Source organism: Zeus faber, assembly GCF_960531495.2.
Source record: "Zeus faber genome assembly, chromosome: 21".
Lineage (NCBI taxonomy): Eukaryota > Metazoa > Chordata > Actinopteri > Zeiformes > Zeidae > Zeus > Zeus faber.
The window spans coordinates 16,209,047-16,226,002 of NC_137208.1; the positions used below are offsets into that span (position 1 = coordinate 16,209,047).

Consider the following 16,956-nt stretch of genomic DNA (forward strand, 5'->3'; position numbering starts at 1 on the left):
TGTTTCCTCGGCCGGGGTTCAGCGCGGAGCCACATCACCAAAGCATTCCGGAAACAAAGCTCGCTCTGCGCTGATTGGACCCGCGGCAAGGCACCGTTTGCAGACTCCGCCTCCGCTCCGACCGAGGGAGTGTCCGCGTGGAATGCGCGCCTACAAAACGCAAAATAAATGTCGATCCGAGTTTTTTTTTTAACTCGACAGTCGGGGACCGTCTACGAGCTCGCCCTCCACCCCGACCCGGGAGTATCCGCATTGGAACACGCGCGTACAAAACGTGAACAAACAAAAAAAAAAAAGTTGATCCGGGCTGTTGGTTCGGCGGCTGGGGATCGTCGACCGCGAGGGACCGTCTGCAAACTCGCCCTCACCTCTGACCCGGGGACCTGGTACACGACGCAGAAAGAAAAAAAGAAAGGAGGCGGAATTGAGTTGTTGATTGGACGGGATCGTCGACAGACCCTCCGCTCCACTGACCCGGGGATTATCCCCACGGGGCATGCGTCTACAAAACGCCCAAATACGTTGTAGTGATGAAAGGTTCGATTCTTTTTTTGAGACTCGTGAACGATGAACTCAGGGGAGTCGCCTGGTTGTAGAGTTGTGAACGGAACCTGGCACGGGAATCATTTCAATCTGTCAAAATGATATATTTTGGTGGACTGCACGGTGTACTTCGCGCTCTGTGAGTCAAAGGTTGACCTGTTTGGCCTTTATTTTGCCCCGACTGACCCTCTCCAACGAGTCGTTTGCCGGTCTTCCAACGCTCGAGTGGCGTTGTGAATCGGTCTCTTTCCACCTGGAATCACACGGCTGCCGCCATGAAAAACGGAGGACTTGACCCGAGGGTCAATCTGATTGTCAACCACTGCAGACAACTGGGCAGGAGCCTGCTGCTTCTCGCCCACTACGCCACCGTGTTTGTGGCCTTCGCGGGCCGCAGTGTGCAGTGGCTGGTGGAGGTGGTGAAGTGGACCGCACTGTTTGCACGCTACACCGTGTCTGTGTTCGAGTCCATCTACAGATACCTGACCTGGGGCAAGAGGAGAGGGGGCAGGGAGGTCTGCCCGGCCCCCAACCTGCAGACAGAGTGACCCCGTTTCCCGTTTTACTCTGCAGCATTCTCCCTGGACATCACATGAATCAAGGAGGAGCTCCCTGGATATGAAGATGCAGACAATAAGGCCTTAATGAGTTACATGATATTTAGCTTTTTACTTTATAAGCTCTCACAACATAGCCTTCTATGTTGTTTATAGCGTTTCATAGTCACCATATATATTCTTTACTTACACACACACACATATATTTTGCCTTTCTGATTAAGGGCATCTCTTACAAAAAAGTCAAAACATATTACATCAACGGCAGAAGTCACAACTATTCCTTTGTACAATGCCACAACACAGGACTGTTTGCCAAAATGATGGCAAAAGAGAATGTAGATCCCCAGAAGGAAGGCACTTAAAACCAAGGCAGTCAGTCCAAAAGCAAAATGACCCCATACCCCACAATGGTCAATTTGCATTAAATAACAAAACAACCACACCGGCAGTTGGTTACCAACCTATCTATGACACGATAGATAACCAGGGTGAGCTTGTGTCTTCTGGATTTTTAGACGGACAGAGGAAGAATAATCAGTGCCATTTCGGCATTTTTAAATCTTAATGGGTGAATGTAATTTTTTTGTGCTTTGTGGTTTTTGCACACATATCTTTAGTGTGTTTTTGAAGAAGCCTTGTTTTGGTCGGTGCGCCTTTCTGCACGAACGTTTTGCCCCCTCTGTCTCTCTGGTCATTTGTCCACCGCTAATAGGCTGTGGTGACATTTTCCCCGTTCCCTTTGTTGCTTCCTCTCTAAGAATATCAACAAAAGAGAGACGGAAGAATACAAGTGAAGGTAGTGTCTAATCATGATTCAGTATTATACATTTACATTTACATTTAGTCATTTAGCAGACGCTTTTATCCAAAGCGACTTACAAGGGAGAATAACATTCAATCTACAAGAATATTATAAGAATAAGAGTACCAAAACATCTATATTTTGTCCAAAAATCACATTTATTTTTTTATGAGTATTTTTGTAGTATCTTTATTTTAAACAGAATGTTATCTTGGTACTTTCCGTGATCTGACATATGTGTATCAGTCTTATGTGTGCTGGTTGTGGCAAAGATGGAATAGGGATCTGCGGCTACGAGAATACTCTGTTGGTTGATGTTAAATAGAAAAGCTGCTGAAGTGACGCCGCCATCAAACCTAATTGCAGTACTCTGTATACTTCCAAAGGAGCTGACTTCGAAAGGTGACACACTACAATGCCCTACAGCACTTGAAGCAAGTTACAGTATTCATCATGCATAACTTGTTACGTATCTTACTGACGTTGATCTAAAGAATAAACGCTAAGTGTGTTCAGACGTAGGGATGAGGTAATACACGTACTAACCATCGAGTGATGAATGCTTTTCTGTTCATGACTGTATTATCTCCATGAAATAAAGCTCTTCCATATTATTTGTTTTCATCCTGCATGTTTAACATATTCACAGCAGATTGAAACTAAATGACTAGTTGTTAATAAAAGTTTTGCAAATGACAAGTTGCATTTTATGTCAGTTAAATCCACTGTCTGTAACAGTGTTATATACCATGTGTTGTCACGTAACAAACTACTTAGATACATCCATACACTCAGAAGCAGGATTAGCTTGGTCATGTGCAGCTGCACATGAGGAGGAGGGGGTGGAAGAGCACCACGGTGTGGGTCAGCATATCCTAGTGTAACAACTGCATGGTTGGGACACGCTGACCCTTGCCATCAAGTTGGTCTACTTAGGATGATCATCTGGAACCGCAGATGGATTACAGTCAATAGAAGGGGCGTGGTTGGTTGAGCGCAAACCAGACCCCAGTTCGGTACAAAAGCCCTGACCCGCACCCATCAGCTCCCAAGGTCCCATTTTTGTGTGACTGTGAAGAAGGATACCTTCCGCTTCACAGTAGACCAATTGGGCAGTGAGGGTTGTGCACCAGGCTGCAGCGCCACAGGCAGAAGCTTCTCACACCCATAATGGGCAATTCTACAGGATGCACTGTGGATGATCTCCAGGCGGTGGAGATGCACCTTTGGTACAAGAAGTTCATGACCGAGTGCCCCTCGGGTCAGCTCACCCTGCATGAGTTTAAGAGGTTCTTCGGCCTGAGAGGGTTGGACCCGGAGGCCAACGCCTACATAGAGCAGATGTTTCGCACCTTTGACATGAACAAGGTAAGAGTTGCACTTCAGCTGCTAGGCTGCCTTGCCAAGGAAAGTCGTGTATTAACCAGTGTCTTACTGTACACACTTCACAAGTTGAATCTTTGTTACAACAGTGGGACAGGGTGGTAGCCTTTAGGCTGGGGTGTAATTATGAAACTCCATGCAGAACCTTTGCATGATTAGCTGCGGTCAGAACGCCTAGCTGGAGGTGGTGGCAGCGGGTGGTGCTTGCATTGTAACTCCAGAGACCTGGGTTGGACTCTTGTCTGCATGTTCTCCACGTGTCTGTGGGTTTCGTCCCGTCACCACAGACATACAGGTTGGGCGATGTGGACGCTGTTATTTCCCCGAGATGTGAATAGTGTGTGTTCAGCTCCAAAGCCCCCATATAAAGTGGTTCCTTGTCATATGCCCATCGTCACCTGGGATCGACCCCTGCCCCTCTGCGACCCTGACCAGGAGAAGTGGGTAAAGTGGATGGATGAATTTCATGCTGATGTTCGTAAGAAGGGGTTGAACATAACATTTGGGGTAAATTAATTATTGAAATCACAATGGCAACTTCTGTTCTTTACTTTTCTAACGCTTAAAATTGCCAGTATGTCATGTGATTACCCACCCGTGAAAGACCCACGACTCATTTAAGGACCTGACGCCCAACTAAACGAATGGTGGCTTATCGGGAGGGAGGGTCATCATGGGATCTGTCTGGCTGGGAACCTGCATTGCTATATTTAGCAACACTGTCAGCCTCAATTACAAAAGGCTGGGGTAATCTTAATGCATGATTTAATTGGGGGGGATTATCTGTCGGAGACAATGCCTTGATGCCAAGATTGCTGCCTGTGCTCATCCAAACACACACATTCCCTCCTGTTAATCCAGGGCCCTGGCTTCCCCACTTGACTAAAATGGCCTTCCAAGTTCAGAGAGGGGAATTTGCTGTCAAATACCCACGAGAACTGTACGTGACTGTACTTAAGACTATTTAAACAAGAATACGTGTGTGCAGAAGAATAGGGATTTTGTGATAATTTAATTTAAAACCAGCCTATCTATTTGTTTGCTGCCGAGACAAAGCTGTCCTGAACCAGTGGGCTGTTAGAAAAGCTAGGTTAAAAAAAAAATATGTGAAAAATAAAAAATGTGTAAAAATATGTAAAAATATGTTAAAATGTTGCAGGTTATGGTTATTCAAATGTTCCCAAGTTGAGATCAAATCAGTTGACTCCAGTGATTTTCATCCCATATAGCTATTATCTGGAAACATGTCTTTCTTGCATCTATAGGACGGCTACATAGACTTCTTGGAGTATGTGGCCGCCCTGAGCCTCGTGATGCGTGGCAAAATGGAGCACAAGCTGCGCTGGTATTTCAAACTTTACGATGTGGACGGCAACGGCTGCATCGATCGACACGAACTCCTCAACATAATAAAGGTACGGAACGGTCACACCGCATTACCTCGTCAGTTGTACTTCCATTAGGCACGACACAGCCTTCATTTCAATCTGCACCGTCTGCTCCTTTAGGCCATTCGAGCGATCAATGGCAATGAAAAACAGGACGGAAGTGCGGAAGACTTCACCAACCGCGTGTTCGACAGGATTGACATAAATGGAGATGGTGAGTGTCTTTTAGTGCTGTGGAAGGAGAGTCGACAGAGTCACTTCCAAACAAAGCCATTATACAAGCGCTAATGACCGGAGCGGACGGGGCTTGAGACATTTATCAGCTTCATTACTGTCTGGACTCAGCAAGTCCAACAGACACAAATATAGAAAGATAGTTGGAAGGAGGTCAACCCTGTGCGCTTATGGTCCTACATTCACTCATGATAAAAGCAATAATGTCTATACCACTGGTATACAAACAAAGATGCATAATCTGATTAGAATTACGTAGGTTTTATAATGGCAACTGTGATTGAGGAAACATGGGACAGGGGATAATGCCACGACCACATGTTAAACAGTCGTCCCGGTTGGAACCAGAGATAAGCCAGTATCAACACTTAAAGACGAATAAGTTGATCTGTTATCGTGTCCACCTTCTAGGGGAGCTCTCTTTGGAGGAGTTTGTGGCCGGTGCTCGGAGCGACCAGGATTTCATGGAGGTGATGATCAAGAGTCTAGACCTCTCCCACATCGTTGCCATGATCCACACCCGGAGGCACAGCACCTGAAGCCCCTTCGGCTACGACCGCCTCATCAGAACCATGAAAAACCCTTCGGCTACACCTCTGCTGGCAGTAAATCACTTTTGAACTGGACTGAACCCAGTTTACGGTGTTGATGTTTTGCTATAAAATCGAATGTGATCAACACACTAGTGCTTGTGTCTTGTACTTTGTGGCAAAATGGACAAAGGCGGCCGTTCGTGCATGATCTTTCACTGTTTAACCTGCACCTTCGGTTGGTGGACAGTGGAGAGAGAGACAGGAAATGGGAGAAGGGTAGAGAGACACACAGCAAATGACTGCAGGCTGGATTCAAACCCAGGTCACTGCAGGCACTGGTATGCACACTTATGCGGTTGAGACATCAGGAAACCCTCCTCCCAGAACATGTTTTTAAAGCTTTAATAACTTGTAAATCTTGTATGATTTTGTAAAATACTAATAAAACGGTTCAAGTCCATCTTATGTTATTGCTGTACTAATTTATGTAATGTTGGGTTAAATGACTGGATCAACAGAAGTTGGCTCCACCAGCTTTCAGATATGCAAGTTCTTCATCCTTCTGGCTGCCATGACAACTAGGAATGATGACATCCACCCCAATCCCCCCTTAGAATGTGAAAAGAGAAATGAAGGGAGTCTGGGATTCTGAGTGACTTTGTGGTGACCAGCAACACAAGGATTGTGACAGTAACTCATTTCCAATTTATTTCAAGGTCAAAATTAAACTTAAGTAGTGGTACACACACTTTAAGTGTGGAATACTCCAAACGCCCAACGAGTTGCCACTTCTCTTAATTAGTATTTCCGATGCAGAGCAGCGCTCCGTGCAGAGAATACGACTGCAACAGTGCCGGCCGGGTTGATTGATTGGTGACAAGATGGAAACGCAAGAGCCTAATTTAATCATCTCCAAAGTGCAGCTTTTTGAAGATCTCCCATCCGCTCAAAAGAGAAAGGCTTCGTCTAGTTTGATGTTCAAAGGCTGAAACTTCGGTAAATTGGACCCCCGAACGCAGTGCTTTTTCTCATTAGAGCTCTTACATTTTGTGGGGTTCATTAGAGGCGTTTGAGCTTTTCCGCATAATGCAAAACAACTCTTAAAAAGAAAAAAAACAAAAAACCAAACACAACCTCCTCGAAGATTTACCAATGAAATGAAAACCACAGAAATTTGAAAATACTTAATCCGTCTCTTAATTTGTTTTTAACATAGTTGTCACTGCGAACCACATTTAAAAAAAATTCTGGGTTGACTTCATAACTGCACTACCAATTCTCACACTGCCCTGATATTGGAGAGTGTGACAAATTGAAGTAAATCCTTTTCAGTGGTTTATTATATGCCGAAAATAGTTATGTACTGTATTAGTCAAATGTTTTTATCTTTGTAGTTTATTTATTTATTTATTTTTAAACACACAAATGCCAACATAGTAATTAGCAACAATATTCCTGTGTAATCACAGTTCAAGGCTGCAGAGTGCCTCATGAATCCAGTTTTGATTTTGGATGAAGCAGGTCGATCCTTTTCTTTTTCCCCCTGTGGCGAAGAGGTTTATCGAGAAAAACATTTTGCCCTTTATCCACAAGGTGGAAGCGTTTCGCAAGCACAGTCCTTGAACCTGGAAAATCTTGCGTGGAAGTGTACAGCGGTGAAACCTTGAGTCCTTGTACTGGTCGGCAGGCTTATAGGAAGTCATAGAGATACTTCACAATGTCGAAGTTTACAGTCCTAGAAGAAGAAAAATCCGGTGAGCACATTGCCACCTAAATAGATAAAATGCCCCCTTGTCACCGGAATATTGCACAACCGTATTACTGCAAACTAACAGACGCACCTGGATATCGCACGGATGAAGTCCAGCGAGACAGCACACTTGTACTTGGGGGCGTCCAGCTGATCGTCATGACCGACTTGAGTCAGCAGCTGTAACGTCACCAGAGTGGAGATCTGGGAGTGGGATTACAGAGAACACGCTGATTCCTATCTATTCGATTTCCTAAACCGACGCAGATGTTAATGCAGACCCAGAGTATTGTCACGGCCAGTAAACACATTATGGGTCAAGAGCCTAATTTCCTCCGCCGGTTTTCGGGCTGAGAGACAAAAATAGCAAGCGGCACCGGTAAAGGCGTCGACTCAGGTCTAGGGGAGTAACCCCAAGAAATGTCATTTCACTTACACGTCATTTTGTTTACATTAAGGGGCAGGCAAAATTGCTGTTGAATAATGGAAGGTTTTTGGTTAACTGCAAAAAAGCCTCACGGGAGAGGCTTAACAGCACTGCGAGTGTCTCATGGAATAAATATGAAATAAATTGCAACTGCTTGAATTACACGGGCGCTCAACTAAATTGCGTTTGAGTGGTCATTTCCAAAACACGACCGGGTTTTGACCTGAGAGAAGATGCTGGCGCTGGGGGCCACTCGGCTGTCCACCACGCTGTAGAAAATGGCCAACAGGCGGTCCAGGGGGAAGGGCTTGGGCCCCAGGAGGTGGTTACTCGTCTGGATAACGAGAAAGAGGCAGTGCAAGGGGCCGTCTGAACAGTGGAAATGTAGGAACGAATCAGCCCAGAACACCGCTACGTACCTTTTCATGCTTCTTCAGGAAATTGGTCTTCTTTATTTTGCCATGATGCTGTTGAGGAAAGCAGAAGAAAGGATCTCAAAAGAGAAGGTATCATCCAGAACCCGATCAAAAAAAAAAAAAAGCACCCCTCGGCGCCCCTACCTTGAGGAAGAAGCGCTTGTCTGTGCGTGCCGGGTTGTAGGACGCCAGATAGGCGGCAATCAGCAGGAACTTGGAGTAGTATGGGAGTTCCACGTGTGCCAGGGCAGAAAGACCTGAAGAGCAAGAATAAGCGCGTCTCGTTAGTCAGACGTCCTCAGAGAACTTTAAAGCAGCTACAATGATGCCATAACAAAGAATAAAAATTACTTTTATAGCCTCAGTTCTATCGTCTAGTTAACCAACACAGGAAAATGAAGGCGCAAATCCCCCCCTTGTTATCTATGCAAACTGAATTCTTGGAATTCTTCTAGCTGACTCCCTGAATGCCAGGGTCCCCTGTGCACGCTTTTACCGTTTTTATATTGAAAGGTTAGGCTCACACAATCCCTTTTTACCTTTCAGTGCTCCGGCATCCTTCTCCTCCGTTTGCTGCAGCCCTTCCCACTGAACGCTAAACAGAGACAAAGACGAGAGGATGAAAGAGTGCCGCAACTCGGCGTCGTCAGAACCAGACGAACGCCCGGGCCAGATGGCCCGAAAGAGGGCAGAGTCAGATGGACGGACCTGGAAACCTCCCGCAGGTACACCGTCTGCATGGCCTTCTTCAGGTGAGGCTCGATGTTCCTCCACAGCTTGTGTGTGTCACCCTCTTTCACTGAAGATGGGGAGAAAATGAGCATTAGCGGGAAAATTGAAAAGAAAAATCGATCGAAACACAATTATAAGGACGAGAAGTCACTGCTCTGCTGCATTCCAACAGTTTGCAGAGACAGACATTGCAGTGGCTCAGTGCACTGCTGCATCACAGCAAGAAGGTGCCACATTCAAACCCCAGCCATTCCAGGTCCTTTCTGTGCGGAGTTTACATGTTCGCCCTGCCATCAAAAGACATGTATGTTAGGGTCAATGTTGACGTGTTAATGTGTTGGGGTGGATCCTCCGGATAATGAGAGGCGCTGGCGTGTATGTCGTGTACGCTGAGTCACAAGACTCAGATTGCCTCACTATGTATGTGATTGTGTGTGTGTGTGTGTGTGTGTGTGTGTGTGTGTGTGTGTGTGTGTGTGTGTGTGTGTGTGTGTGTGTGTGTGTGTGTGTAAAGCGACCTTGGGTCCTTTGAAAGGCGCTATATAAGTTAAAGCCATTATTATTATTATTATTATTATTATTATTATTATTAAGACATGCTGGTGGATCTCAACAAAAAATTAATAAAAATCAAAGACCGCATAGTATATCTGAAGACAAAATCCAGAAAAATCCACCTTCAAATGTAAATTTGAAGAGAGAAAAGAAAGAAAGAAGAAAGTTGGCCTGTTAAAAATTGATAGGCACAGTATCATGTGAATATGTAATAGATTCAAGATACGCTACCTTTTCCTTCCTCCAAAGGCTCGCAGAACTTTGAGAAGTTAAGGGCAGCCTATTTGGTGAAAATATGAATATGAAAACCAATCAATCAAGAAAATTAAATTCAAAGTCCGTGGAATGAACATCTCTACTGGGTGTGCGCGTGCGTGTCTGACCAGGTGTCGGAGCTCTCTGAGGTCCCTGCAGACGGAGTAAAAGACTCCCAGCAGAATGTTGATGTAGGAGGAGTACAACTCTGCAGAGTGTGCGGGGTGGCTGTCCTGGGACAAGATCTGCTGAAGCTCGGCTGGAAGGACAGATGGACGCACGCACGCACACGCACGCACACGCACGCGCACACACACACACACACACACACACACACACACTTTTTGTGTGAGAAAAATACATAAATACAGTGTATATCACCAAAAATGTTTATACAGGGAGCAAAAATAAAAGCAATATATGCAAATGAATACATGCCGAAAAATACAAATACCATTCTATATAATTCATATTATAGGCAAAAGTTATTTACAAATGAAAAAATATCAATATATGAAGTTAAAAAGGAAAAATAGAAAAAGAAACAAAAAAAAAAAATGGGTTTCAGAGCAAGATATTTCTCCCAAAGTGTCTGGAGTTAGTGCATCCGCCGTGCAAAGTGCGTGTTTTTCCTTTTTTTATTGAGTGTCAGTCACATTATTCTCAGCGTACCTTTACTGTAGTCGGGGAAATGGAGAAGGAGCGGTTCGAAACAGCCGGTGTTGGGTCTAAACTTATCCCATACGATTTCACTGAGCAGTATCACCGTCACATTGTCTTCCACCTGAGGAAACACCAAGGACAGAATCAGGCCAAAGCATCTTACCTCGCAAGTCAGTGAATCGCTTTCTGAAAGTACTTTGAGGCAGTCGTCTTACGGTCCATCTCACACATACACAGCTAAATCCTCATTAGCACTTCAAACCGACACCGTGTGAGAGGCCAACGACACGTTGCTCCCGAAACGAACAACCGGCTGCACATGACGAGATAGCGGCGAAAGTGGGAAACAATTTGCCTTTTCGCATTGATACCAGGAGTTAAATAAATAAAGCCGGCTTTCTTTAGTTATTTATTTTCTTATTTGAGGTCTTTAATTAAAATGCCGGCAGTGACAGCTGTCCTTTTGCTTTGGGAGCCACGCCGGCTTCTCAACTCCAAGGTTGTTCACAAGAGAGAGAATGACTCCACTGCTCTTTGCTTATTACTGTATGTATGTGTTTGCATGTATAGAAGGGAGAAATATGAAACTACCTTAAGAACAGCTATGTTTCTCCAGGTATATATGTATGTACACTCACTGAGCACTTATTAGGAACACTATACTAATACTGGGCAGGGCCTCTTTTTGCTCGCAAAACAGCCTCAATTCTTCTTGGCATGGTGTGGTGGGCCAAAGGGGCATGGTCAAGCCGCCGCTGCAGACAGGTGGTGCAGGCTCCCATCTCAGGTCCGCTCAGCTGCTGCGGATGGGGCAAATCAACGGAGCATTCGTCCGATCCAGGACCAGGAAGCGATTTAGGGTTTGTGGTCCCTGCAGTGAAGGGGGGCGTGCTTGCAGGACATGGTGCGGACCGGGAAAGACGAGCGCTCTACCCAATGCGCCGGACACGTCACGGCGGGAGCACACCTAAGCGCCGATCTAGCAGACTACTTCCTCATTTGCCTGCGAGCCTTTTAGTTGTCCTTTTGGGCCACAAGCCGCATTTTGTTTCAAACATTTAAATAAATACACGCCAACTGGTGCTGTTTCCTTCCGCCTGCCTCTCTCATTCCCTGGCCCTGGGCCAGAACACACCTCCCCACATGGATTCCACAAGATGTTGGAAACATCCCTTTGAGATTCTGGTTCGTGTTGACGTGATTGCATCACACAATTCCTGCAGATTGGTCAGCTGCACATTCAAGCTGCGAATCTCCCGTTCTATCACATCCCAAAAGTGTTCTATTGGATTCAGCTCCTGAAGGAAACTGAAGATCGTTGAACATTGTCATGTTCATGAAACCGGTTTGAGACAACTTTTGTGGTGATGTGTGACATGAAGACGTGAAAGAAGTGGAACTCAACGTCTTTCTGCTGTCGTAGCCATTCCGCCCCAAGGTCCGATGTTGTGTGCATTCTCAGATATTTTTCTGCTCACCACAATTGTATAGAGTGGTTGTCTGAGTTACCGTAGCCATTCTGTAACCTCAATTTATTTTTAGAAATTCTGAATTTTATACTTTAGAAAACAGTATGGGGGCAATAGTCTGGAAACACGAATACCGCCCCCGTACTCTTTTCTTTTTTTCCATACTTATCCAGACCTGGAAATTGCTAAAATCAAATCAAATCTAATGTTATACTTTTCTGTGTAGGAACCCTGCAAGGTCCTCTGGCCCAAAGGGCCCATTCTCACCAGTTCCTGGAGACGCAGGAGAGCGGGAAGGAGATTGGCGTCCATGTCCCGGAGCAGCTCGGCTTTTTCTACCACCTGGAAAAAAGTGCGGTAAGGCAACAGTTCTCGATTCATGCATGATTCAGTTATTCAACGCTTTGGGTAATTTGCCTAAATCCTGGTGCGCGTACGTGGGTGCCACGTGCCCAAAACACAGGAATAAAAATCTTCAATCATTTCGGCTTTCCGCTGGAAAACAGTGATGGGAACGCAACTGAATTTTGACTGGGGTTGATGTGCGGCTCACTCACTATGTACCGCGTCTGCTTGGCACGGGCCTGGGAACACTGTTGCCGGTAGATACGGACAAAGTCAGACAGGGAGGGGCTGCGGGGGAGCGAGGAGGAGGCGGCGGAGCCAAAAAGGGAGAGAAATACTGCCTCGAACAGAAGCGCCGCCTGGACGCACTCCACACAGCTGACTGTGGCGTGAGGGAGCTGCAGAGAAAGGAAGAAGGAAATAGTGTGAAAAAAGGTGGATTATAATACGCAGAGTTCATTCTGGCATTACAAAATTTAATTCAGGAGGTTTTTTAAGCATTCTTTTTTTTTTTAATTTTCAAGGACACAAAACAAACAGAATCAAATTTCAATGTGATCTTTATTAATCAAAATATACTACAATATAAGTATCATTGTGTTTAATTTATATTAGTATATCTACATATCTATTATATCTACATTTCTATTATTAATCTCATTGCCATCTACTAAGTGTCTATTTATAACCATGTTGGATTAAATTGACATTTACATGGCATAAATGTTATAAAAGTGACTATGGAAATGTTTTATTATGTCACGATTTGGTTTTCAATGATGAAGGGCTTGCCAAGCACTTCGGCACAAAGGGGCTAATTTCACAGTCTTCCAATTACTTACTGTATAGTTGAGAGGTTGAAATTCAAGCACTTTAAGCACAAGGACCTGGTAAGAACCCTGAATATGTGATGTCAAATTTGACTTCTATTATCTAAACAAGACTATATCTTATCTTTACATCGTCACACCGTTTTCAAATGTAAATTGAGCCGATCTTCCCTGTCGGCTTCCCTGTCCTGGAATAATGGAATGGAATATGAGGAAGCAGTGCCAACCACTGAGCCACCATGACACCCTGAGAGCGATGAGACACTACGGCTTAGAAAGAGACTCTCACCTCCAGCTGCTTGAGTAAAGTATGAATCACGTGGCTCTTCCCTGTGGCACGGTGACCATATATGAAGATGGAGGGGTAGCTGTATTGTTCTGGCTGCGGGGGCACAAAAAAAGCACATTAAATAAACAGTTTATTTACAATGTGGCATCAGACGATCTGGCCGACACAGCCCATGTGAACAGCCTCAATGTGTTTATTTATTTTTTTTCATCCATCAAAATTAGACACACAGACAGACATGTAATTCAACCTGGGGGATTTTTGCGTTACAAGTGCGCATATCAATACAGTAGTCAATAATAAAAAAAAAAAGTAAAAATCCTTAATAATTAACAAACAAAGCAGAAAGTCTGACAATATACAATAACCATAAAAATGAACGATAGTAAAACTACTCTTTGTATCAACAATTCAAATTGTCAGAAACAGAAAATTACCGTAATATCACATATAGAGTGCACCTATAACACAAACCATTTATACCAAATAGTGCTTAAATGAACTTAACATGTAATTCGTGGGATCGAAGTACTGTATATGTCGTTTGCACAAGGTCGTTATTTGTGGGACCAAAAAAAAGGTTTTATTATTATTATTTTTAAATATACACTACTCACAAAAAGTTAGGAATATTCATCTTTCGGGTGAAATTTCAGGATCAGCCTAAAATGCACTATAACCTTTACAGGTGAACTTAATTTGACCTTCTCTAAACTTTTGAATGCACATGTCCAACTGTTCATTGTTTCAGTACTTTTTGCACAACTTGCTGTTCTCTAACAAGGAGCTGAACGGCAAAATTCAAAACAGGTGTTTGATCCATGAATCGACCAATACATTTCCTGGTTCATTTAGAATTGGTATTTAAACAGTCCTCTTCATCACGCTGTTCACATTTTGACATCATGAGACCAAGACGACACCTAACAATTGAGCAACAGTACCTCGCCATAGCGACGCTTCAAACAGGATGTTCTCAGAGGGAAGTGGCCACTGAGCTTAGAGTGTCACAGAGTGTCATCAGCAGCTTGCAACAGAGATACAGAGCGACTGGAAGAGTCACAGAAAGGCATAGAAGTGGACGTCCTTTGGCCACATCCCACACTGATGAGCGCTTCATTGTGAACAGTGCCCTGCAGAACCGGATGATGAATGCCACTCAACTCCAGGCACATTTAAGGGAGGTGAGAGGCACCTAGTGTCACGTCAGACCATTTGAAACCGTTTCCATCAGCGTGGTCTGCGTGCTTGACGACCTGCAAGGGTACCTGACCACACCACCAGGCACAGGCATCATCGTCTCGCAGGGGCCAGGGAGCATTTACGCTGGCACCAGTTTCCTGTTGAGCAGAAATGATGGCCGCCAACGATGTTGGAGACGTCAAGGAGAGCGCTATGCATCAGCCAGTTGTCACCAGACGAGCCTTTGGTGGTGGTGGTGTTACAGTGTGGGCAGGTGTGTCTAGTCAATACAGAACTGCCCTACACTTTGTGAATGGTACAGTGACAAGCCCATACTACCTGAATAACACCATGAATCCAGCCATTGTGCCCCCGCATGAACAACACAGACCCAATTCCATCTTTATGGACGACAATGTTCCAGCTCATCGAGGTGGCCTCATGAGGGAACGGCTGCTGGAGACTGGGGCACCTCAAATGGAGTGGCCTGCACTTTCTCCAGACCTGAATCCCATAGAAAACCTATGGGATCAGCTGAGTCGCCGTGTCGAGGCTCGTAACTCTGTGCCCCCAGAACCTCAATGACCTGAGGGCCGCCCTTCACGAAGAGTGGGGGGCCAGGCCTCAGCAGACAATAAGTCGACTTGTGAACAGCATGAGACGTGGTTGTCAAGCTGTAATTGATGCTCAAGGGCACATGACAAGTTATTGAGACATTGACATTTGTTGTTGTGGTGGTATATTCACCACTGTTGTTGGCTTTTGTTGCAATAAATTGTTTGAGATGAGGAAATCACCATTGCATGATTCAACTTAAATGCCCTACTTTCATGATATAATATCACTGTAGCGTGAACTTTTTACATTTTCCATAAATTTCCCCCGAGAGCCAAATATCCCTAACTTTTTGTGAGTAGTGTATATCTATATCAAATCGGTACATTATACTGTGTAGCAGCTACTTTCGCGCACTGTTAAAAAGCTCTGTTCGTAGACCACTTCGATACGCTTCTACCAACCTCCCCCATGAGGGACAGCAGGGTCCGTGCCTGCGCCGCTCTGCAGGGCAGCTTCTCCTCCACAAGCCGCAGCGTCTCCTCCTCGTAGCCTGGATGCTGCAGCGCCGCCATCCCGGGGGCTCGCCTCGCCGGCCACAGCGGTTCGAGCGAAGAATGAGGGGAATCGTCGGGGAGTACAGGGGAAAGGGGAATCGCGAGGGTTAAGCGCTGGGTTTAAACGACAGCTTGATGACAATGAAGTCACAGCGAATGAAGGGCGACGCACGCCATAGGACTCGAAAACACTGTCACGACTTTCGCGCGCCGCTGGATTACGTCAGAGGAGGTACTTGGGTAATAGCCAATCGCCGAGCCCCCCCCCCCCAAAGAATGATGGGTAATGTAGTTTTATTTTGTGTGGACGGTTCCAAGATTCAAGCCGTCTTTCACGACCCAAGATGCCGATTTTAACATCTGCGAACACGGCGGAGTGAAACGATAAAATGGGCGAGCGCCAGCGGCGGTGCCAAACGGCGGAAAGGTGACGAGATAGGGAAAAGACACACAAAAAAAAAAAAAGAGTGACGGTGAATCAGGAAAATATATATGTACGACAAGAGGCAAAAAGGCAAGCGTATTTCTTTCATGGAATTGTTGGGCAAAAATACTAAACGTGTTTGTGTTGAGCAAACCTTTTTATAATCGACATATCAATACATATGTTTAAAATATTATAAATTAATTTTTATATACATATATATATACTGTGTATATATATCTGTGTATATATATACATATATATATACTGTGTATATATATCTGTATATATGTGTGTATATATATATATATTTGTGTGTATACTGTATATGTATATATGTGTGTATATATATATATATATATATATATATATACATATACATACGTGTGTATATATATACACACACACATATATATATATGTATATATATATATGTGTGTGTATATATATACACACACACATATATATATGTATATATATACATATATGTATATCAGAGATGAGCGATGTAACACTGTTGAATACACCCCCACCCCCCCTCTAGCACTGGACTTTTAAATGGCTACCTGCTTACCTGTTGCATCTCACTTTCTGCAATGTTCACCTGTTTACATTTACTGCATTGCACTGTATAACTGTTTACACTCACTACTGCCCTGTTTCATCAATTGCCCTTGGGCTGCTATCACCAAAAAAAAAAAAAAATGCACAATACTTTTTATTAAGTTCACTTTTTTTTATTATATTCCATAACCTGACCAAAACCTGCACAATATACATAGATATACTACATATATATATATATATATATATATATATATATATATATATATATATATATATATATATATATATATAGTATTGATATAAAATGTCTATTTATACTCTCTGTACATAATCCCCCTATACTCCTGACAAACCTGTATTTATAACCCTACAGTGTTGTACAAAATACATCTCTTTTGCCTACAGAGCTGCACAGAAACACTGTACTCAAGTAGCACTTTGGTATTTAAACGCTTCCTTTGCACTTCTGGTTGGACGTCAACTGCATTTCATTGGTT

At 44.2% G+C, this 16,956-nt stretch overlaps 2 protein-coding genes across 2 annotated transcripts; one reads left to right on the plus strand and one right to left on the minus strand.

Annotated features, from left to right (window-relative positions):
* Nucleotides 1-105: 105 nt before the first annotated feature.
* Nucleotides 106-5,449, plus strand: guca1aa (guanylate cyclase activator 1Aa; the record flags this gene model as incomplete). Its single annotated transcript, XM_080022641.1, has 5 exons — nt 106-1,087; nt 3,039-3,273; nt 4,554-4,703; nt 4,797-4,890; nt 5,322-5,449. Exons 1-5 carry the CDS (start codon nt 819-821, stop codon nt 5,447-5,449), a joined length of 876 nt encoding a protein of 291 aa, XP_079878767.1. The 5' UTR covers nt 106-818.
* A 1,393-nt stretch (nt 5,450-6,842) lies between these two features.
* On the minus strand, nt 6,843-15,491 carry orc5 (origin recognition complex, subunit 5). Its single transcript, XM_080022031.1, has 14 exons — nt 15,376-15,491; nt 13,175-13,267; nt 12,268-12,453; nt 11,978-12,052; nt 10,251-10,362; nt 9,707-9,837; nt 9,555-9,603; nt 8,745-8,835; nt 8,576-8,631; nt 8,181-8,293; nt 8,040-8,087; nt 7,844-7,954; nt 7,285-7,397; nt 6,843-7,178 (listed from the first exon to the last, which is right to left on the minus strand). The coding sequence occupies exons 1-14, from the start codon at nt 15,484-15,486 to the stop codon at nt 7,133-7,135; spliced, it is 1,335 nt and encodes a 444-aa protein (XP_079878157.1). The 5' UTR covers nt 15,487-15,491; the 3' UTR covers nt 6,843-7,132.
* Between the last annotated feature and the right edge of the window lie 1,465 nt (nt 15,492-16,956).

Coding starts and splice junctions, on each gene's coding strand:
- orc5 (XM_080022031.1), bottom strand. CDS start 15,486: ATGGCGGCGCTGCAGCATCCAGGCTACGAGGAGGAGACGCTGCGGCTT. Junction 13,268..15,375: donor TGCTGTCCCTCATGGGGGAG/GTTGGTAGAAGC, acceptor GTGCCCCCGCAG/CCAGAACAATACAGCTACCC. Junction 12,454..13,174: donor CTTTACTCAAGCAGCTGGAG/GTGAGAGTCTCT, acceptor CTTTCTCTGCAG/CTCCCTCACGCCACAGTCAG.